Genomic DNA, 23,663 nt, shown 5'->3' with positions numbered 1-23,663 from the left:
AACTGTTGTGTTACTTGCTTGTTTGTGTGCTAATGGGGGTGGTTTTGTTTCTGAACGTAGTGGTGGTGGTTTTGATATGAAAGAACCAGATGAACGAATGATGCAAAAGAAAGATATGACCGATATGTGCTACTGAATGAGGTGAGTTACTGAGCGAGAGTAGCTCTCTGAATCATTGTTTGTTTTGTGTGGAAATTTGTGCTGCTTGCGCTAAGGCAGCGTTTGTTTAGAGTTTGACTGCAAAACCAATGCTGTTAATTTTGTAAGCAGCAATGACTCGTCCATCGGGGATCTAAATGAACGATATAAAAGTATGAGCTGGATACGAATACGTTCGTTCTTTTGGCGGAATCGTTCCTTTGAGCCGGTTCGTTCATGAACGACACAACTCTAAGAGATAGAGAACTAGCTATAATTGAATGATATGTTTTAACTTTATAATATGTAATTAAATAACTCTGTAATAATTAACATTGTATGATCGCTAATATCCGAATACGGATTTGCAAATAAAGAAGAAGAAGAATTTTTTAGCAAAAGAATTCTTTAAAATTTGATATTTTAGCTTTTAAGGACGTTTCGACACGTCAACTTGCAATTTTGGATACGACTACGCCAACCGTAATAAGGCTGATTAACTCATTTTCATGATAATGAAACTTTCAAGGTCTGACACAATACCATATAGAAGCAATGGAATTAGCCTATTGTGAATGATTAGACTGTTTGACGTTTGTTTTAAAGAATTTGTAGCCAATAGAATTGCCCTGTTGTTGCTATTGTAAATTGACTTGTTTCACGTGTATTGTGAAATAAACAATGCAAACCCTCGTCGGTAGTGAAAAATAAATTAAAAAATCTTCAATTATGTCTAGAATTATTGTAAAACAACTGCCAAAAAATGTAAGTAGCGACAGTCTGTTTTTTTCAACATAGTTGATTTAATCTTTTCATTGTTTCCTTATATAGGTCACAGAAGATAAATTGCGCAGCCTTTTCGGACAAAAAGGCACCATAACTGATATGCAACTCAAATATACACCTGATGGAAAGTTTCGTCAATTTTGCTTTATTGGATATCAGACGGAAGATGAAGCAGCGGAAGCTATTAAATATTTCAATAATTCTACGATACAAACCAGTCGGATAAGAGTGGAATTATGCGCGAAATTGGGAGGGGATGAGAAGCCACAAGCATGGAGTAAATATGCCAAGGACAATAAGAAAGATGCAGCTAATAAGGAAAATAAAAGTACCAAAGAAGTAAAGGTGAAAGATGTTAAAGCACCATCAAAAGTTGATGAATTATTGGGCAAACACAAGGATGATCCCGAATTTCAAGAATTTATGAAAGTCCATGAAAGAAATCGTACGCTATGGGCTAATGACACCACAGAAGTGGAGGTTCCAAATAACGCAGATACAAGGGCGGATATTGAAAACAATAACGATAACGTATGCGGTAAAGACGGAGCAGAAACCAAGGAAGATACCGACAGTGATGAAGATAAAAGTGACAATAACGACGAGGATGAGGAGAGTGAAAAGTTGGCGGAAAAGCCCATTAGTGATATGGAATATATGAAATCTTTAATGGCGAAAAATAGTAATAGCTCTGCGTTGAAGACAAAGAAATCCAGTGTTGATTTATTTACAATCAAAATTCACAATGTACCGTACAAGACTAAACGTCAGGATATAATTAAGTTCTTTAAACCCTTGAAGCCCTTCTCAGTGCGTTTGCCTACTAATGTCCACGGCTTTTGTTATGTGGGATTCAAAACTGAAAAAGACATGAACAAGGCTATGCTGAAGAATAAAAGTTTTATCAAAGGCAAGCAAGTGTTTTTCTCCGACTTTACCGAAAAGAATAAAATCACCAAAGCCAAGCAGAGTGCTGCCAAAGATGGAGAACAGGCCAATCAAGTTGATAGCGCCGACAAAAACTCGAAATGGAAAAATCAAGAGGCAAGTGTAAACAATGAAGAAGATATATCGGAGTCCGGCAGAATATTTTTTAGAAACTTAGCATATACCGTAACTGAAGACGATTTGCAAAAAGTGTTCGAAGAGTTTGGCCCAATTGCTGAGATACATTTGCCTGTTGATTCTGTTACACGACAGATCAAAGGATTTGGTACTGTAACATACGTAATGCCTGAACATGCTCTCCAAGCCTTCAATAAATTAGATGGTACAACGTTCCATGGACGGTTGCTACATTTAATACCCGGTAAAGGCAAAAAGTCGGACGAGGATCAAGATGAAAACGATGCAAACTTGTCATTCAAGCAAAAGAAAGCGCTGAAACTTAAGAAGACTGCCCAACAAACTACCAACTGGAACACTTTATTCTTGGGTCCAAATGCTGTGGCCGAAATTTTGGCAAAGAAATTCGAAACCTCGAAACAACGAATTTTGGACACCGAAGAAGGTGGATCCAGTGCAGCAGTACGCATTGCCCTGGGAGAGACGCAAATTGTCATAGAAATGAAAAAATTTCTCGAGGATAATGGGGTTCGAGTTAATGCTTTCGATTCCGTAAATGCCAAACGTTCCAAGACGATAATACTGGCTAAGAATTTACCGCCCGACACTACAGTGGCAGAATTGACGCCCCTTTTTGCTAAATTTGGTCCAATTGGAAGACTAATTTTACCGCCCAGCGGTGTGACGGCTGTAATTGAATTCTGTGATCCCACAGAAGCTAGACATGCTTTCAAAAAACTTGCGTACAGCAAATTTAAGAATGTTCCGCTCTACCTCGAATGGGGTCCCGCAGATACATTTACAACATCATTGAGTGGGGAACCGTTAATTGCTAAAATTGAAAATGAAGAAGCCAATGCAGATCAGGATAATGCGCCAGAAGAGAATCCTCAAAATGATAAACAACCCGAAGAGACAGAGAACATGGAGGATGAAGAAAATGAAGATCCAGAACCGAATACAACATTATTTTTAAGAAATCTTAACTTTAAGACCGTGCGGGAAACGGTTTACAATCATTTCAAAAGATTGGGCACAATACATACCGTAGAAATAGCAAAACGCAAAGATCCCAACAATCCATCACAGACAACGTCATTGGGCTACGGTTTTATACAATTCAAGAAGTCGTCAGTTGCCGAATATGCCCTTAAAAATATGCAATTTACCACAATCGATGACAATCAGGTGGAATTGAAACGCAGTGATCGTATTTTAAAGTATGTAAACAAACAAGACATTATACCACAATGTCGTATTAATGTACATATTTCCTTTTTGTTTTTGTAGAACACCAATCATCCAAGGAGAACGCAAAAAGGTCCAACTTACCAAACAAACTGGTACAAAAATATTGGTACGAAATATACCTTTTCAAGCCAAAGTTCGCGAAGTTCGAGACATTTTCAAGTAAAATAACCAACAACAAATGTCGCTTAAACAAAGATGTGCTAATATATTATTGTTGTCTTATTTCAGAGCTTTTGGAGAATTGCGTTCAGTGCGATTACCAAAGAAAATGGCACCCGGAGAGGAATCGCACCGTGGTTTTGGTTTTGTAGATTTCGTAACGAAAAGTGATGCTAAAAAAGCATTCGATGCATTGAGCCAAAGTACACATTTATACGGTAGACGTATTGTCCTCGAATGGGCTTCTACAGCCGATGAAGATGTAGATGCCCTACGCAAACGATCCGCTGAACAATACAATAGTACAAGTCAGGATAAATTTGCAAAACGGAGCAAAAGAGCAGTTTTCGATGCCAGTGGTAGTTCAAATGTTGCTCAAAATGATGATGAGAACATGAGCGATTAGATATTAAAAATTACACCTGTTCATAGATGTAATTCAAATGACTGGGTAAAATTCAATCAGAAATTTAAAAGCAAATATCAAATTTTTCATATTTACTTTTAAATTACGTCCAAAATGTAGACATATTAAAGTTGATTTTCTTACTCCCACTTACTCTTAAGAGACGACCATGTTGTTTTTATACAATGCCCGTTTTCAATTATTTAAATATTGCTTTTTCTCGTTTATTTTTATGTGTTTTTTATATGTATCATTTGTGAATACATTATTCTTTATTTTTAAATAAGTTTACGGTCGACTAAAGAATATTATATAATTTTTAACATTTGCGGTAAGATTTAAGACCTTTGAAGCTGTTATAGTTCTGTAAGACGAAATAAAATACATACGCGAGAACATTGCAATGTGCCGAAGAAGATTTGTGGTGCCGTGCGGCATAAATCTTCATATAAATATATGTACACAGCAATATGTCCTCTGTAATAACGATACACACTATAGAATAAATGTATAATAGTAATAATAATTAATAATAAATTTTGGATTTTCAATTTATTTATTTTTCTTTTGTGTTCTTTCTTTTCCCTATCAAGTTGAAAAGCATTAGGAAACTTCATTCATCCAATTTTCTTGATCTGTATCCAATTGCATATGTTTAGACGATGTATATTTATGTAGGTATGTCTGTGGGGGGTCCTTACGAAGAATCAGCCAGCTCAAAGCAATAATACTTGACAAAACTGAACCACTTGGATTTATGTACTGTATTTACATAAAATGCATAATATATATGTATATATAAAAATATCGTGCTTTCCTCTATATATAATATATGTATGTATGTTCATAATGACCTGTTAAGTGTTACTTGAGCTATGGAATACGCTTAATCAAACTTGCCGCCTCGCCTGTGCAGCATATATGGTTTGCAGCATTTTGAATGCTTTATTTTATAGATGGCCGGTAAATCATCATCATCATCGTATATATCGCTAATTTCCTTTCCATTATGGAATTATAGAGTCTCTGTCATACTGCATACGTGCTTGCAGGAAACAATATAGGATGCCAGCCTGAGCCATAACATCTACCGTACTGGCAGCCAAAAGATCTTTTTGTTTTGTTTGGGTTGCTCCCGGTCGTAGAAGTGTTGGACCAAACACCATAGCCAAATTGTGTAGAGACATTTTGTTATCGGCTTCCCGATTGTGAACTCTGCATAAAAAATATTTTATAGTTTACAAAAAAAAAAAAAAAAGAAAGAAAATCTGAAACAAATTGCATACCTTATTAAATGATCTAAGATATGATTTATGGAGGCCTTATTGGCCGGCGGCAACTCTTCAAATACTACCAAAAGTTCGCTGATACGCTCTGCTTCGTTGTTATTGGTAAATTTGCTGAATGTCTCGAAAAATTTAGGATACAAGACATCCGTAAACAAAGCCTCGGGTAATTCACGTAAATACGACTTAAGAATGCCAGTTACCGAGTGAATGTCAACATCTTTCAGTAACTGTTCGGCTTCATATGCATCTGGAAGGAAGATACACATAGATATAAGCAACGACTTCAGACTTTAGTTTCTATTTGAAACTTACTTGTTTCGAACGATTTCTTTAATTTGGCTAAATCAGAGGCAGAACCACTAACCCGATAAATGCCAACCTCAGACATTCCCCGTTTCTCCACTTCTCGTATACAGGCACTTATAATAAATGGAATGTCTCGTTTTTCACGTCTAAAACAAAGATGTGCAAAATATTTAATATTTTTCAGAACTTATGTGGAAGCCTTCGCTACTTACTTCAAAACTTGTTGCATTTTTGCACCAAAAAGAGCTCCCGGTTTCGAGGTAGGCACTCGCCTTAAAGTCACTTCACCAGGTACGAAATGTAAAAGAGTGTTCAGCACTAAGTTATCACCTAATTTAATGACACGGGCTTGTGGTGTTTCCTTCAACCAGCTGCGACTCAACTGTAATTTTGTGATATTTTTGTGAAGCGAGTGGGCGGGTCAAAGCAAAATTTTCTTCCTTACCTTAAGCACATGTTTTGATTTTAGAATGGGTCTGTCCTGTACAGTGTAGAGTAAAATACGAACATTTTGACTTCCCTCCAGTTCAACAACAAAACTTTCATTCCAAACGGGATTAATGGTGCGGCAAATCATTTTCGTCCCAGCCTTACGGAAATAATGGCCATACGAATCAACTTCTATAATTATATATGAATCGACGGGATGTTCAAGACCCGTTAAACTTTGTACGGTCATATGTAGATCGCCCACCAGTAAACTTTCATCATTTGTATTGCGCATAAGATAAGAACCCATTTCGGTCTTCATGCTCTTCTGCATTGCCACAATAAAGGCATGCACTTCTAGGGCATTTATACTGCTGGCACCGGGAATATTACAAGTTTGCTGTGTAATCCAAAAAATAAAAAGTACACATTAGTTTAGGAACACTTAAAATGCCACGAATTGTGTCACACCAACCTGTAAACTAAGTATCGACTCAATCCACTGGGTTCTTTCAAAATCTGAACTTAAGAAAAATGTAACGGTTTTATTTGTTGACTTATTGCCTATACGAAAAACTAAATTGGGCGATGCCAGCACTAATTGTGATTCTAAATCAGCCAATTTTCTGCGATATTTGTCGCCATAACGAAGTCCATTTGCCTTGCGTGACTTATCATCGGCTTTCTCCTCCATCAGCAGCTGATCTCTTACCGTACAGGCTTGCGTTTTTAGCTGCAAAATATTTGGTGGACTAGATTCTTTAAGGTCGGCACCGGCATCAGTTTCTTCAAAGACAGCCACATCTTTCAACGGTATAAACCACTTTAGTTCGTAGTCGATGCGATCACGGCCGGAGGCCTTGTATTTGGCACATGCTATTACGTCATTGAACAGGAAGAGATGTCGCAGCTTACGATGCCCATCCACAAGTTCAACAATAAACGAATTCTTCACCATACGGCGGAGATTCTTATTCGATTCGGTTGGTAGCTTTTGATTAACCACATTGAATTGTTTGAGGAACTTGTGTATTGTGTCGTGTGCATGCCTAAGCGGATGATGATCGGGATGATTGGGAGGGGTACACTCAAGAAGATCATTAAATACCAAGGCATTTATTTGCACACGTGCCACTGGCTTGTGCAATAGATCTTCTAGTGTTAGCGATTGCTCTGTCTGCAGGTTCAAGACAATTGTCGAAACAATTTTCTTGAACTGCGGATTATTGGCACTGCATTTCTTTACCGTTTCGATGGCTTGATTATAATTGTGCAAAAATGCACTATACAAATCAACCATTTCGGCTAGACGCTTAAACGTTTCGCCAATAAGCACATCGCCACCCTCATGAGCAACCAGAGTTTTCAAATCGCTCAAAAATATCGAATGAGAATCGTATAATTTTTCGATCATAAAGAAAATGGTATTCTCTTCCTCTTCTTTGATGACCGGTTGTGATGTACCCAAAGTAGCATGTATGGCCTTTTTGTACTAAAAACAAAAATAGATTAATTTGGGGTAAATTCAGCGTTCAAATCGATATGAAAAGAAAACTAACTTTAATATAGCATGCGATTTGAATAAAAAAGAAAATATAAAATCACTTACTTGAATCATTGTATTCAAACATGCCACATAAATGGTTTCGCTTTGTATGATTATATTCAAAATTGTCCGTATTTTATTGCCACGCTGATTGCCCGAAACCTATAAGTTATAAATAATAATTTTCTAAATTATTCAGGAGACGCAAAGATCTTCGACGATAAAATAAAAAAGACGATACACAAGATATGAAAATGTACCAAAGTCCCACAATTATAAATAAGAAAAAAAAAATTATGAGAAAATATATTTCGAAATGCAACAGAATACATTGAGAACAGCAAAAATGATAAAAATAATATGAAACAACCAACACCACAAATGCATACATATAGTAGGTAAATATGTAGGACAAAAAAAAAAAAACAAAAACATACGAAATATATTTGATCAGGATGATAAAAAGTGTATACTCACAAGTATTGCTGAAACAAGATTCTGTTCAGTTGTTTGTGTATGTGTGTAGTTTGTAAAAATAAAGGTATTAGAAAAAAGGAAAGGTTAACAGGTTAGTTAGTTCATTATTATAAAATAAATTCTTTTTATTCGGAAATAACTCAATTATGAACGACAACAGACGACATCCATAGGAAATTCATTTTAATAACCAGCAAAATTTATTTGACGTTGTTCTATGTGAAGTAGTGATTGATTGCATAGCTTTTTCTGAAGTCAAGAGTCATGAAAAATCCATTCCGTTCTTCACATTTCGACAATGTCCGATTTGAATCCATTTCATAAAAATTTCACATTTTAGCAATGTTTACATTTTTAATAATTTTTTGCAAATGAAGTACTTAATAACTTTAGTAAAAACAATTTGTTTCATGTAATTTTAATTACGTAGCAAAATGTTTGTATTCAAATAAGTAATCATGAGTGCAATTTGTTTCGGACTACATCTTTGTTTGTAGCCAAAGAAGTAGTTGAATCATGAATGCAAGTGACTATATTTTATTATGTGAAAGAATTCACGATTTTAAAAGGGCATGGTGCAGCTTGTATGCTCTCTATTTTGGATCTTAATCACGTCTTTTGCATGACTCTATGGACGTGAAGCACTTTGAAGATGTTTTTCGGTATTTTTGAGTAATCAAACATAAAATATTACCTATTTAATTTGTATTATACCATCCACCATAAGATGTATTTTGACTTTGCATATATCATGGTTGAGGTATAAAAGTTCCACCAAATCGAACTTAAAACCTTTTTTTATTTCAATTGCTTTATATAATGATATACTTAAAGTATATCATAGTTTTTTGTCAATATATTTCAATTTCTTTATATTTAAGTGTACTATTATACAATGATATTCATTGAATGATGGCATGTCTCACTGAGACGATTCGAATTAGCTCGAACTACTGCCAAACTTCTGTTTTTATTGATTTGTTTTTATTTTCGATCAAACAAGAATAACATAAGTTTCGTAGTCATCATCTTAGGGAACATGGCATAAAAATACATACCACAACTTTTTAATATTTCCTACTAACCCTGATAATTTCCAAATCATTGAAACAATTTGCAATTCAATTAATTCAATTAATAGATGTCAACTTCTTTGATATCCGCAAAATGCTTTCTTTAGAATAAATTTTTAACGAATCGAAAAATAAATTAAAAAAACCTTCCATGGAATATATATTTATTCACTTCAAAGAACTAATGCAAAAAGTGTGATGAGATGCAAAATGGACAGTAAGAGCACCATGCCATTGTAAAAATCATGGCTTCTTTCACGTAAAAAGATCTACTCCGGAATCACTTGCACCAATTACTTCTTTGGCTACAAACATTTTGCTGGGTAAATAACAATGTATTTCAATTTAAGTTCATTTGTTGTTCATAATCGGATTATAATTTGTGTGTTCGGAATTAGATTAGTAAATGAATGTAATTGATTTTAAGAGCCGAGTGTCAACATATCTATGTGGCTTGTGATGCCTTGTCAGAATGAACCTTAACTCCCGTGTTTCTAGGGATTAGTACCTAAGTTTTTTGCGAAAGACATTGAATGAAAAAAAGATTCTTTGGCTGAAATGTAAATTAACAGTTCTCGAACGAAATAACTGGCTCCCATCTTTGTATTAATTTATTTCATTTCATAACAAAGCCTAATATAGGCCATATAGGCATTAAAGTAACACAAAACAACTTAACATAATAGTCAATATGACATCGCCAAACGTGTGACTGATTTCCAAAACGACCATTGCTTTGTCGAAGATGTAAGTATTGTGTTCCACAAATCCGTTGAACAACATTGGAGTTGTTCAGAACAGATGGTGCCGCAAAACAGTGCGAATGGCGAGCTTGATCAACTCTACCTTCTCTTCTATCCCTCGACCTTGCTTCAGACGCTGTATAATGTTTTAAATGTGTGGAAACCCGTGATGCATAAAATGCATGTACAAGAAGTCGAAGTTCCGAAGTGTGAATCCTGAATAACTTGAGTTCTGTGGATCAAACAAACATGAAAGTCTTCAATGCGAGAAATTTGTAAATATCCACCACTAAATGTCCAGGTCAATGACAGAACAATTCCGATCACAAATATTTTCAGGCCATCTGGACATTTCACAGCTATCTGAGAAAGGAACAAGGTTCTTAAATCCCTAGCCACTTTGGTTATGAAAAGGAGACCTAGGTAAAACTACTGCATAGATGCCGATTGGTTTGTTGTAAACTATGCGCCTCTAGTATGATCCGCAAGTTTAAAGATTATTATCGTACTACAGAATAATAAACAGTTATTGTTGTAGTACCTTCTTGGGTATTACCTAACCATCTTTGTGTTCTAGAAATGAAGATAAAGATAAACGGTGCTGTCTCCGATACTATATTGGAACGATATACGATAACTTTCGGAATTTAACATGTTAATTTAGAGACTTATGTTAATCAAATATTGTTAATGGATTTTGTTTGAAACTATTTGAGAATAGATAAGGTCTACATGATATCAATTTTTTTTTCAGCATCAGTACTATTAATATAAATGTTTTGTTCTTGAAGGCTCCATATAGATGGTAATTCGTGTCTAATTATATGTGATTCTAACAAATTCCTAATGCCTTGGAAGAACAAATTGTCAAAAAATATGATGTATTTTATCGTTCCATTCATAATTTTGAAGTAAAATGATCCTTACTGATAAACAATTTTTTTGGGGTGTAATTCGTGTACGTTCATATTGACGTTATATCTCCCAATATTCCTTTAAACATCTTTTCTTACCTTGCGAAGAACACCTGGAACTGGAGTATTGTGATCATCATGGGATATAGTGCGCATTATAGGCATGCCATTTTCATATTCCCCATCACTATCCATTGAACTGGAACGGGTTTCATTATTTTGACTAAAACAAAAAATGATAAAAATGTATTTCAAAGTCCAATTTAAACAAGCCCAATCATAACTTACTGTATAAAATAGTCAATATTGACATAATTTGAAGATCGTCCAGGAGATTCAGGATCTGTAACACTAGCTTGACTGCTCAAATGGGCATGTGAACTCATGGGAACAACGCTACCAGGCGTTGATAAATCATCGCGACTAGAAGAAGAGCCTGTGCGACCTGGCTTTATATAAACATATTCATCATCCCCATTGTCTAGAGGCACAGTATCATATAAATGTTCCTGTTCACTATCTCCCGTCTGATTTGCTCGAACACTTTCTGAACTTAATGACGATACCGATTCATAACTTTTGATCTGTAAAAAAATATATTGTTGAGTAGTATTCACACATTCCAAGAATTAAATTACATACAATTTCTGATATGCCCTGTGAAGACAACGACTCTTTAGATCCAACATTACGACCATGGGCCATTGATGATTCTGCATCAACAGGTTGTAGGGTTGACCTTGATTTTTTATCCAAACTACCAGTAGAGGCATTATCCGCGGTTGTAAGCTTTGCATTTTTATTAAGACTGCTTGTGGGGGATGTTCCCGTTGCGGCATAACTTGTGGGTTTACTCTGTCGGCTTATTGCAGGAGGGCCACTGGTTTGTGCGTTGGGACCACTGGCAGTTCGTCCCAAACTACCAGTGGGACTATGAGTGTATCCTATCTCTGGTCTTTTAGTTTTCTCTAAACTCTCAGTTTTGCTAATTTTATGACCCAATTCTTCAAGAAATTCGGAATTATTTATGAACTTGTTCAGTTCAGGTGTGGTCTTGCGATTTTGAGAATATCCTTTACTCTCGCTCGTTTCCGATGACTTTGATCGCAGAATATCAGATGGTTTGACATTACGTTCTAGAGAATTTGCTGGGCTCTCGGAAGAGGACAAATTACCAGAATTGGAGGGTATAGGTACAGAACTACCAGAAAAAGTAGCATCGCGCTTTGGCGAAGAGGAAAGAACTGAACCGGGAATTGTGGGGGGTTCTACACGCCGTATAATTTTTGGCGGAGGGCTGTAAAGATAAGGAAATACGGGTGTTATTTAAGTTGACATTTACAGTGAATATTTTGCCTTACCGTGGTGGCATTTTTTTCTTGGCCTCTAATAATGCGGCAGCATTTGACGACGACATCGAAGGGGAGAGCGGCGGTGCTGAAGGTTTTCTTTCAAAGCTACTAAATGTTGAGGTCATATGATCAGGAACAATATCCGATCCTTGATCCATTGATAAACATGGATTATTTTGATCCATGTTTATTTTACTTTCCTTCACCTCGATAACGGTTACAAAATGTGATGTGTTTTTGGAAGATGAGGTTGATCGATCAGATGCTGACGATAATTTTTTGTTTGAAGAACTGCCTATTTCTGCCGTTGAATTATCTTCATTCGATGCTATCGATGCGGCCAATTCACTAATACACTGATGCAGTGCTCCATTTTTTCCGTTGTCTTTTTCGGTACCAATATCTTTGTCTTCTTTTTCACGTTCCTCGCTGGATGTTGATGGAAAATTATTTTTATCATTTTTACCACCCGGTCCAGATGTATATTTATTATCGGTATTCAATGATAGCCTATTACTTTGTTCCTTGTTTGCATTTTTAGATTCTCTTAAATTTAAACTGGATTTCTGTAAAACAAGAAACGTTTATTAGAATTTAAAAAATAAAGGTTTTTTTAAAATAGCTTAGTGTGGGCGCACGAAATACATATATGGGAAACCCGTAGAACGAAAGTGAACACGGAGAAACGTATAACATAGTTGACTTAGTGTTATTCTTCATTCTGAGATCACAAACAACCGACTGCTATGACTACCATTTACGATTAAGTAAACGTAATAGGCCGTTAGCGTTGACCAATCCGTGGTATGATTATTCGAATGTTAACGGTACGCAGTGGAAGATTATTCGATGCTGTCCGGAGGACTGCGACCAAGTACGCACTCATGAAATGAATCATCTTCATGAACAACAGGCGATACACACCAATATTCTTATAAAAGAAATTCAATCGCCTCATTCCTTTAGGAGCCGAATTGGGAAAATTTAACTAATTACATGGAGTTCAGGGATGTTGCTACATAGCTAAATGATTTCACCAGTGTTGTCCCAGGTTGCTATGAGGAGTCTTGCCAATGTAGGAGAAACTTAGCAGGAGGGCAGATTGTGACTTGTAAAAATAGTTTCAATAACAGTGAGATCAGGAAAGCTAAGAGGAAATCCGATATAGGCTTCAGTAAGCGAATAGAGGGATTTAGTGGAGCGGCAAAATTTTGCAAGGTGATCTGGAAGGGTCCCAAACCCATTGGGAGCTTTAGCGAAGTGAAGGCACGTGGACGAATTCTGTTGGCATCGTTTCTAACCAATTCTAATCTGCAAAACGTGGAGACGAATAACACTTATAATTCTTGTGAAACCATTGTTAAAGCATTTCGTGGGCGATCAATGCATTTCAACCCTACAAATCTCTAATGCAAAAATCTACCTAATGCCGCAGTTTTCTATCTGATGCTTATTTTGTGGGTATGCTGCGCAACAGTGATGTTTTGGAGTGCAATATTTCTCATTAATACTGTAGACATATAAAACGCAACTGATGTTTCGGATTTCAGCCTATTATTCCTCACGTTAACCAACCAACCAAACATTGTTCACAAGGGATAAGCCCTTGTATATTTACTAACAATTTCTTAAAATATTTTTATTAATATAAAATTTTAGCAATAGGTTCGTTATATTAGGGCGAAGCTTTTGTAAATCCTCATGGGCTATACATTTTTCAATATTAACGTTCAGTGGGATCTGGATTACAATTTTTACGATTTATATACATAACTAAAAATTTAAAAATAATTAATTTTCATTGAATTTTCTTTAATTTATAGCGGGTTGAAAAATTTTAATACGGTATAAATCTTTCAAGTTAAAAATGCTATGAACATAAACTGCAAAAAACACATAGCATAGTTTTGATGCTGGGTTGGCCGCCGCTGGCCGAAACACTATGGTTGCCGTGGAATTTGTTTATACCCTCAGCATTTATGCTAACGAGGGTATATAAACTTTCATACGGTCAAAATGTGCCTCATCGAAATAATGGTTTTAGACCCCAAGTATGTTTGGACGAAATGGGTTTCAGACAATTTGGAGTCGACTGAGCAATGTCCGTCCGTCTGTCTGGCTGGCTGGAGCGCACGATAACTCTCGAACGGATCAACCGATTCGGTTCAAATTTTGGCTTTCGTAATATTTTCCCAAACTTAGTTTAAGTTCGAAGATGGGCTATATGGGTCCACTCCTTCCTGTACCACCCCCACAAAAGTTCGAAAATGTTCGGAAAATTTGTGCGCACCATAACTCTTAAAGGGAGTAACCGATTTGGTCCATACTTTGCCCATCGTGAAATGTGTACCAGACTTAAATAAGGTTTAATATGGACTCAATCGGTCCACTCCTTCGGGTACTTCCCACACAAAATTTTGGAAAAGTTCAGTTTAGGACCATCTCTCGAATCGCTTTGATTTTTGTTTTAGCAACTTGTATTCACTGGTCTCCATACGACGGTACAAGTTTCATCAGGGGCAAGTCCATACTTCCTGAGAAAATAGGCTGAAAGTTGCAAAAAAAACTCTATGACACCGTGTGAGGTGGTTGGAGCGCAAGATAACTCTCGAACGGATCTGGCGATTCGGTCCAAAATTTGGCCTTATTAATATTTTGTCCAAACATAGTTTAAGTTTGAAGATAAGCCATATCGGTCCACTCCTTCAGGTACCTCCCCCACAAAAGTTCAAAAATGTTCGGAAAAATTGTTCGTATGGTAACTCTTGAAGGGAGTGGCTGAATTGGTCTATACTTTACACATCCTAATATATCTACCAGATATAGATCAGGTACAAATATGGGCTATATTTGCCCACTCCATCCGGTACCTCCCACACAAAATTTCGGATAAGTTCACTTTAAGACCTGATATGAAATCACTTTGATTTTTGTTGAAGCAATTTGCATTCGCTGCCTCAATTACGATGATAAAAGTTTTTTAGGGGCAAGTCCATACTTCTTGGGCAAACAGCCCGAAGAATGTAAAAACCCCTTTTGGCACCATATGTTGTGGCTGGAGATCCACTTCCATAACGGTCAATGTCGATCCATTCCTTTTAATATCTCCTCCGCAAAACTTTTGATCTTTAATCCTAATCAACATTTTTGTCGGTTCAAACGGCCAAACCCCCTAAATACATACGTATTTTGGGAAAAAATGTTTCAATATACACAGGCTGAGGGTTTATCTCTGTCGGCAAAGCCGACTGATACTTTTTTACTTGTTATATTTTGTTCCCATCAGTTAAGATTTCGAAATGTTCTCCAACAGCACTACATTAAAAAATTTTCTTCTCATAAATTATCACAAAATATTTTATTTTATAAAAACATTTGGAAATGTTAACACGATTTCCTGTTTTTGGAAAAATTGATGCCGGTTGGGATGAACAAACTGACTTATGTACATGTAGGGACCTCTAGCAACTGCTAATAAAATGAAAGAAGACTCCGTTTGAACTGCATACGAATGCTATTAAAATGTGAGTACCTATGCGGTTAAAATGCAAGGAATTAGAGTGCATTTTTCACGACTCTGATTGAACTGCATCCGAATGCAGTTAAAATGTGAATAATGGATGTCATTCGTTGGATCGCATCCGAATGCGCATAAAATCCCAGTAAAATGTTCGATGAGAAATTATGAGTTGAATCATGGGTGCAAGTGACATGGCATCGATGAAAATTCGGGTGAATCACTATTGAAATTTAGAAGGGAGTGACAACACGCTTTCACGAATTAATTTTCATGACATTTTGCACCAGTTCATTGTCATGGGATCTTGCAACAGTTCATTGTCATGGCATATTGCACCAGTTCTTTGTCATGACATTTTGCACCAATGCATTGGATCTGGATTTCCAACAATCGGAAATAAAATTTGCGGACCAATTATGTAATTTGTTGAATACAATACACAGATGTCATTCTTTTTATTTTTATGTAATTTTCAAGATTATTATCTTTATGTGCTTTTTAATATATTATTAAACAGGTTTCCAAACACAAAATATATTTTTCTGCTTGCTTTATAACAATTTACATAGTATATTTAATTAAAATATGTAAATTTTGCCAGTATCGATCACTTTCTTCTGACTTTTATTTTCATTTTAACAATTAAGGCCTGGGTACATAAACTGCCTCGCCTGTTTGCCTAGCTGACATAACAAAAATAATAGAATAAAGAAGAAAAGGGCAACCAAATTGTCTGAAACGAATTTCGTCCAAACATACTTGGGGTCTAAAACCGTTATTTCGACCGTGACGACCAGTCGTTTTGTGCTCAAAAAACACTGATATTCATTAATATTTCAAAATACATTATATAAATGAAGTACACCGAGTTATTCTAGAGGAATGAACAAAGTCTATTTTAACTTCGTAAGTATAATTTTATTTTTTAAACTATGATTTTGAGACATTTTAGTCGTGTCCCTATTTTTGTTTGTCATTCCCGTGGGCCAATGTAGTTATTAAATCGGTTTTTAATTTATATGTAATCTGTCAATGCAGCGACAATTCCCGTTAGCTTTAAAGATAATCGACAGAAGTGAAAAATATAGTCAGTAGTTTGAGAACTGTTGAAGTGTTTTGTGTTTTTGTGCATGTTTCTGAAATTTGTTCATTCCAAATTTATGGTAATGGTGTATTTATTTCTTGAGCCTTCATTGAATTACATCATATGTAACAAATTTTGAAAATTTCCACATTTAAATCCAAGGATAGTCACGTTTCCATCATTACCGTGGCCTCATTACCGTGGGTATAATTAATGTAAATTTGAGATTTTCCAATCTATGATAATTATTAAATAAATTTATCATAAAAAAACCATCAAATACAACATGGAACCATAAAAAACAAAGTAGAAATGCAGAGGAAAATAAGTAGTCAATAAAGAAAGGATCATGTCGACCGGGCTCGACTATATGATACCCTACACCACTGTGAATATGTTATATTGTACTTGGAAGCTATATCCAAATAGACCAATTTCAAAGTCGAGGCTCTACATAATTAATATACTGAAAGGACAAATGAATCTTAAAAATGTAATATTTATATATAATATCTGTGGGTCTATGTCATTCCCGTGAAATAACCCTTAAATACATATGGCCCGTTGCTAATTTATGCATAAACTTATTAAAATTGTCTTATCAGCCTAAAAATATTTATTTAAACCCATTTTTTAAACTTTGCCGTTTTCGACCCCCAAAACAAGTCTTTTCGCAATATTCACCTTATATAGTTTTTTTTTTTTTTTTTTTTAATTACTGTCACTTTTTTATACTTTATATTACACCTTTAAGATCGAAAGACTTGGCAACTTACACGATCAATATTATCTGTGAATATCAGATAGGTACTACTTTGTTTTATACATACTTCCCTCCTCACCCGCCTTTAAATGACTCACACACTATTAAATTAAAAATTTCATTTGAAAACAGAAGAAAATCGAAATATTTACATTCAATTGATTCGACCGTTGTTGTTGTATGTTTGCTTGGTTGGTTGGTAGCTTACAGCTGTGAGTTGAATGCAAACGGTTTTAGGAAATGATAGCGAAATATTCTTCATTAAGTGTTCATTAACACAGTGTTCATATGTTAAGTATAAGTATGGATGAATAGATGTGTACGTATATTCATAACATGTTGGTAGACTTTACCCCGCGCCACAGTTTAAACTTTTCCTTGAACGAAGACATTTTGTCTGGTGAATTTTGCACTGGCCACTATTTTATGAATGATGTCGTCACTGGTGGTGATTAGGATGTGCTGGTGCCACGTTCAGATTTTTATGTATATTTTCCTATAAAGGCAGTGGAATCGATAGACACTATGCAACAGACACCATTAAATGATAAACACATTTTCAAGAAAAAAACTCTTTTTTTCAAACTTAAGCACACACACAAAGGCACGAACTACTCCACCCTGTTGGTGTACATTTTATATTCGCAACAATATATTATGGGTGGATGGATAACTGGATCAATGACTTCTGTTGTTATTAGGTTTTAGCAGATTGTATTTATGAAACACAAAATTTTCTAATTGTCTTCGGAGAAAATAGAAAACAAAAATAACAAAACACGACGATGTAAAAAAGAACAGCGTTTCTTCAATTAATGGCAAAAGTTACGACTAGGGAGTGCGGGTAAACCCTACGAAGACATAGTATTAACTGAACAATTCATATTGTTCGCATTGCTTCGTCTTGGCATGATGGTGGCTGAATAGTTCTATGTCGTCAATGTGGAGAAGGGGAGGGCAACTCAAAATGCAGATAACAGCAAATGAATGCAGCATAGAGCAGGAGGAATTTCGTAAAAAAGGAATTACAAAACGAGAGAGATATTGCAACTCCATGGAAAAGGGTGCAATTGGATGGATGGACATTATGGACAGACGCATCAGTCAAGGAAGAAAAAGAGTATGGGCCATCATCTCTCCCAATTGAATCGAAATGTGCAAACCCTATAGACAAATAGCTTCATACACATGTACAAGTAAGTATTTGTAGGATGACGATGATGGTGGTATTGTGTGTTCCAGTCATATCTCGCGACAACTGTTGTCCAAAAACGAAAACCGAAAAGAGAAACAGCGACTACGACAATTGAGATAAGATAAACAATTTTCTTTGCCTTTTTGTGTAATAATATTTTTTATTATTATTATTGTGGTGCCTTGTTATTGTTTTCGTTTTATTTTTTTAATTTGCTTTCGTTCTCTTTCGTTCGTAGATTCAATTAAATTTCCTCCTCCCACTACTACCCTTTGGGATGGGAAATATTAACGCCACAACAAAATTAAATAAGCATGAATACAACAACAATAAAAGTCACACAAGATAGTGGTAGCAATAATTATATGTCTGGTTACTGAACGCCTGGTAACTGAAGTTGTTGAACATTGCCAGGTTATTGAGTCAACAACAAACACAAATCCAAGAAAGCAACTATTTAACAGATGATTCTCCAAATGGAAGGCTAACATAACAGTAATATTTGACAACCGTTACAAATCGTTATTTCAAATATTTGAATTTCCTTCCTATTTATGTTTGAATATACACGTGTGGGAACTAGAGTTGCGCAAATCTGTTCAATTAAACAATTTAGTTTACTATGTAGTTCCAATCGATCACATCGTTGTGTGAGAGAGTTGCGCTAATCTAGTAGAAGTAGAAGGACAAATTATTATTGTAGCATTAACAAAGGAAGTGAATTGTGTTCTCCCATGTAAGTGCATAAAAACCCATTGTAAACGGGCCTTCCTCTAGCAATTGAAATGTACTCTAATTCTAATGAAACCATACATGTGGAGAAATTCTAAAAATCATTATTTAACACTTGTAATGTAGAATCTTATGATCTAAGACTAAGATGCAGCCACAGTTCTTTATAAGATAGGAGTTCGGCAACTACGAATTACTGAGTTATAAAGAAAATTCAACTCGTTATAGAGGAAAAAGGAACAAAAATTGATGTGGCCTACAAACATATGGGAATGAAACAAAAAGTGATTTTTATTTGTTTTTGATTGTTCTACATCTTTTTATAAACACAATGAGCAATAGAAGTATGACCAGACTCCAAAAATGTCGTTTTTATTTTTTACGATGTTTGTAACTGGGAAGTTGAGGGCAATTCAGAATATTTTTGTGTCCGATTCATAATACTCGAAATCTGAATGAAAACAATTGACAAACATAGTGTTCTCTATAATTTTAGTATAAGCTTTGTTCCAGAACTAAAAAGTTTTTAAAATTTTTACGACTTTGAAATGAATAAATTTAAATAAAAAAATGGCGCTGAATTACGCTCTCGTTAAGCACTTTTTACTCAATTCAATTTTTCAATTCAATTCAATTTATTTTCATACTCGACAAATTGGAGCGTGTAAAAATAGTAACATGATTGCCGGCGTCTTATTGGTTGGTACGCCGACTTTGACAACTTTTTCAGTTTTTTTACTTATTTTCCACTTCTCCGTTCCCGAACTATTTCCAAAAACTTTTGTGTGAGAAAAAATTTTTTACAGTTCTCTCTTTTACGAGCTTTACTATTAAAAAGTACGGGAACGAAGCTATAGTATGCGACCGATCACCAACATTATTTTTAGCTAATATGTTTCCTCATAAACGACTGTTTTCTTTTTTTTTTGGATTTTGGAACTTTCGAAGCGTATATCTCGGGAAATACGGACTTCTCAAACATGAAAGATATATTAACGTAATCAACATTCCCAGATCTACCTGTGGACAAAATTTGAAAAATTTCGGAGTCCAGCCACTACATTCATCTTATGCCGGTTTGTTTCGTAGACTAGACAATTCCCACAAGTAATAATTTCCAAACAACTGACAAATTCGGCATTTGTAAATGTTGGACCCTGATAACTTCGATAACTTCCCCTGGTTGCCTATATGTAAGTATTTACGTATTTGTTCCAGCTAATAACTTAAATTGGGGGTGTATGTTATGAATTGTCTTATTTAAAGTAAATTACAATTTGTTCTTACCGAGCATCGGTCACCACCACTGCCTTCCCTCTCGCCAACACTGGACGATTCTATGTGATCACCCGGAGTGGAAGACTTCGATCCATTATTTTCAGCGTTGGTAGCTGCCTCAAACAAACTTGTTGGATCACCACCCGATTCTCGATACTTTTCAACATCGGATAACAATCGTTCCAAATATTCGACGTACAGTGTTTCTTGTTCCAATTCTTTGGTTAATTCGTTTATTTTCGTTTTATGTCTTTCGAGGCTGGCACGAACGTCCTGTTCCCATGCATCGGATAGGGAACTTTGTGGGAAGCGCTCCATCCACAATCGTTGGAAGTCATTGAAAACACTCATGTTTCTTCAGTGATTTGTTTGTCTTCTAGTCACTTAATTTCATTTATATTATTTTTAAGCGATGTTTTTTCAAATGTATTTAATGTTGTTTTGGAGTTGTTTTTCTGTGTTTGACAGATTCTTTGTTTTTGTTTTGTTTAGCTCAAATTAATAACATCTAGCGACGAATAATTTCCTCTCTCGTTCTCTTTATGTACTACTTCAATCATACTCTCTCAATTTCTCGCCAATCCTGTTTTCCAAACTACGCACCACCGCCACCAAACCAAACTTTTTTAATTAATATCAAAGATTATTATTGTATATATTTTTTGCAAATATTATACAATTAGAAGCATAACGGCACAAGATGTTTTTTCGCTTCTAAAAATTAGCACACGCGTTAATTATTAATTTTAAAATTTGTTGTTTTTGTTGCCATATACATATAATAGTTGTGTCTTTTTACTTTTTCAGTAATAATTATTCAGTAACTTCTTTTCAGAGAGTAAGAAAGATTTTGCTCTTTGATACGAAAATAGAGAAAAAAGTAAAAAGACAGCATTTAGTAAACTTTAGCAAGATATCAGTTGATAACCAAAACAAAAACATTGGCGCCAATGCATGAACGAAAAAAATAGCTCCAAATCAAAGAAAAAGTTCTTTAATTTTAAGCAAAATAAATAAAAATAATGAATATATTAATAAAATAATCAATAAATAATCCTGAATCGTAATATTTATAGTATTTTCCCACAAAAATAAGATAAACATTGAGCAGCTGCCCATTAGCAGATGATTAAAAAACAGCTGATCGAACTTGCTAAATGTTGCTGGGAAAAATTCTTTCAGCAACTTTTAGCAATTTCTCAGCAAACAACTGTCAAAATTATTCTCTCGCTTCGCTCTCTTTTACTGAACTTTTGTGTAAAAAGACAGCATTTAGTAACATTTCGTAATAATTATTACAAATTATCACGTAAAAAGACACACCTAATATATTATAGATATTATGAATTCAATACAAGGTCATCACCGAAACTAAAGCCCATCTTTAAAGGATCTACGTAACGCAACAATAACAATGCTTGCATTTGCATTCATCCGTGCGTGTGGTAATAAACGACACGCACGGGACGGATATAAATCGCACCAAATCAATTACTCGTATATTTTAAGCCACTTCATCAGCTCATCAGCTTTGCAACACAACAAATTAACAAAAACACATAGAAGATAGTTATGCACTTTCCAATTCGATTTTTAGTCAGGGTTCAAGCAATGGTGGTGGAGTATTTACTTGGCACACCTTTCTTTCGAATTTTTGTTTTGTGTCGTTTCGTTTTGTCAGAGTAGTGGTGGTGTGTTGATTGATTTTTTACATTTACAATTATACATTGGTTTTTTCAACACAGCATCTTTTACACGACCACTTTACAGAAAAATGCACACAATTCGAGTATAAGCGAACAGATTTTAGCAAATCACATATATTAATTCAATATCAAAACACGATGAATTATTTTTTCCAATATTTTTAGATTTTTTAACAATTTTTTAGGAAAACAGCACATCAAGACTTCTTTTTTTTCTCGATTTTAGGTATTCTTCTTCTTCATGTTTCTCATTTCTGACGTTTTCCCTTTCAATATATTTTCTCCGTTAACAGGGTGTCTCAACATTAAATAAAAGTGTGTCACAAAACACATAAGCTTTGTTCCTTTACGTTAAAGTTTCTTCAAGTTTTACCAGTTTTAACATTTTTAACTCGGAAAGCGTCCCTTAAGGCTTGCGTACATAAGCTGCCTTGCTTTTCTGCTTCATTTCTGACATAATAAAAATAAAAGAACAAAGAAGGCCGAGCAAATTTCGAACTGGGTTGCCCTTTTCTTTTTTTATCAGAAGCAAGCAAGGTAAGCAGGCGAGGCAGCTTACGTACCCAGGCCTTTAACCCCAAAAAGTAGTAAAACTGGAAGCAAAATTTAGAGTGTTGCGTTACAACAACCACATGAAAACTTTAAGAACAAACTTGGCATCACTTACACATTTTTCATGTGGTTGCTGTTTTTAACGCGCAACGCGTCGCACAACGGCCAGTATGTATTTGGCCCATAATAGAGAGAGCATGCCGAAATGGCTTTCTCTTTTTTACTACTTTCTGCTCTACAAATTTCGTGGTGTAAAAAGTTGAAAATCTGTCAAACTGCGGATTTGTCATTTATTTGACAATTAAGGCAACTACAAAAAAAGCAAACAATTTTGGAAGATGTGCATGTGGAGTTATGATTTCACAACATCCTTCGATGCAGTCCACACGGAGTTATGAAAAATGCACTCCGTTGGATATAATTTATAAGCAATTGCTTTAGAGATCCATAAAAAAACAGTTGGTTGATAACTACCCGCCGCTGGCTAAATCATAAAATAAGATGGAGTGTATACATTTCTAAGAATTTGTTATAAAATAACGAAATAAAAACGTAGGTTGCGAACATCTGTGCGGTAGTTCACGATTTTTAATGGAGTGGAGTGCAATTGGAGTCCATTTCGAAAGCCGAACTAGTGATGGGAAGACAACATAAAAAACCCTTAAGGCGAGAACACAATGGATTTTTGTTGCTTATTTTTTCGTCCTCGCTTCAAAGCTCAAAAATGAAATTGTACTGTTTCAATAGGACATACCACAACGAAGCGAAGCTTCAGGCCACATAGTTGAAAATTGTTGAACTTTTGAATTCTTTGCCTGGCTTCATTTTTGACACTTCTTTCCGACATTCAATTTGATATAAACACGTTTTCAATCTCAAAAATAGAATTTGGCTGTAAT

The 23,663-nt window shown here is 35.2% G+C and overlaps 2 protein-coding genes across 20 annotated transcripts; one reads left to right on the top strand and one right to left on the bottom strand.

The window, feature by feature from the left end:
* Window positions 1-746: 746 nt before the first annotated feature.
* On the top strand, window positions 747-4,360 carry LOC141399439 (probable RNA-binding protein 19). Its single transcript, XM_073978175.1, has 4 exons — window positions 747-903; window positions 970-3,209; window positions 3,280-3,399; window positions 3,469-4,360. Exons 1-4 carry the CDS (start codon window positions 868-870, stop codon window positions 3,803-3,805), a joined length of 2,733 nt encoding a protein of 910 aa, XP_073834276.1. The 5' UTR covers window positions 747-867; the 3' UTR covers window positions 3,806-4,360.
* On the bottom strand, window positions 4,029-22,531 carry RhoGAP1A (Rho GTPase activating protein at 1A). 19 transcript variants are annotated; one of them, XM_073978143.1, is made up of 14 exons: window positions 21,873-22,447; window positions 20,516-21,127; window positions 11,944-12,500; window positions 11,225-11,879; window positions 10,871-11,166; window positions 10,682-10,805; window positions 7,853-7,873; window positions 7,439-7,537; window positions 6,305-7,321; window positions 5,846-6,229; window positions 5,613-5,782; window positions 5,407-5,546; window positions 5,092-5,341; window positions 4,029-5,020 (listed from the first exon to the last, which is right to left on the bottom strand). In XM_073978143.1, the coding sequence occupies exons 2-14, from the start codon at window positions 20,855-20,857 to the stop codon at window positions 4,813-4,815; spliced, it is 4,263 nt and encodes a 1,420-aa protein (XP_073834244.1). In that variant the 5' UTR covers window positions 20,858-21,127; window positions 21,873-22,447; the 3' UTR covers window positions 4,029-4,812. The 19 variants fall into 19 exon arrangements, with proteins under 19 accessions (XP_073834244.1, XP_073834258.1, XP_073834246.1 ...); XM_073978157.1 differs by lacking the exon at window positions 7,853-7,873 and having other exon boundaries at window positions 20,516-21,101; window positions 22,219-22,531; XM_073978145.1 differs by lacking the exon at window positions 7,853-7,873 and having other exon boundaries at window positions 20,516-21,220; window positions 21,873-22,508.
* Window positions 22,532-23,663: the final 1,132 nt, after the last annotated feature.

The sequence above is a fragment of the Musca autumnalis genome, unplaced genomic scaffold, assembly GCF_047663935.1.
Source record: "Musca autumnalis isolate F117 unplaced genomic scaffold, ASM4766393v1 scaffold_3, whole genome shotgun sequence".
Lineage (NCBI taxonomy): Eukaryota > Metazoa > Arthropoda > Insecta > Diptera > Muscidae > Musca > Musca autumnalis.
This window is presented reverse-complemented; position numbering and strand designations above follow the sequence as displayed.

Coding starts and splice junctions, on each gene's coding strand:
- LOC141399439 (XM_073978175.1), top strand. CDS start 868: ATGTCTAGAATTATTGTAAAACAACTGCCAAAAAAT. Junction 3,210..3,279: donor CGCAGTGATCGTATTTTAAA/GTATGTAAACAA, acceptor TTGTTTTTGTAG/AACACCAATCATCCAAGGAG. Junction 3,400..3,468: donor GAAGTTCGAGACATTTTCAA/GTAAAATAACCA, acceptor GTCTTATTTCAG/AGCTTTTGGAGAATTGCGTT.
- RhoGAP1A (XM_073978143.1), bottom strand. CDS start 20,857: ATGAGTGTTTTCAATGACTTCCAACGATTGTGGATGGAGCGCTTCCCA. Junction 11,167..11,224: donor CACAGGGCATATCAGAAATT/GTATGTAATTTA, acceptor ATTTTTTTACAG/ATCAAAAGTTATGAATCGGT. Junction 7,874..10,681: donor TTCCAGGTGTTCTTCGCAAG/GTAAGAAAAGAT, acceptor ACAACTGAACAG/AATCTTGTTTCAGCAATACT.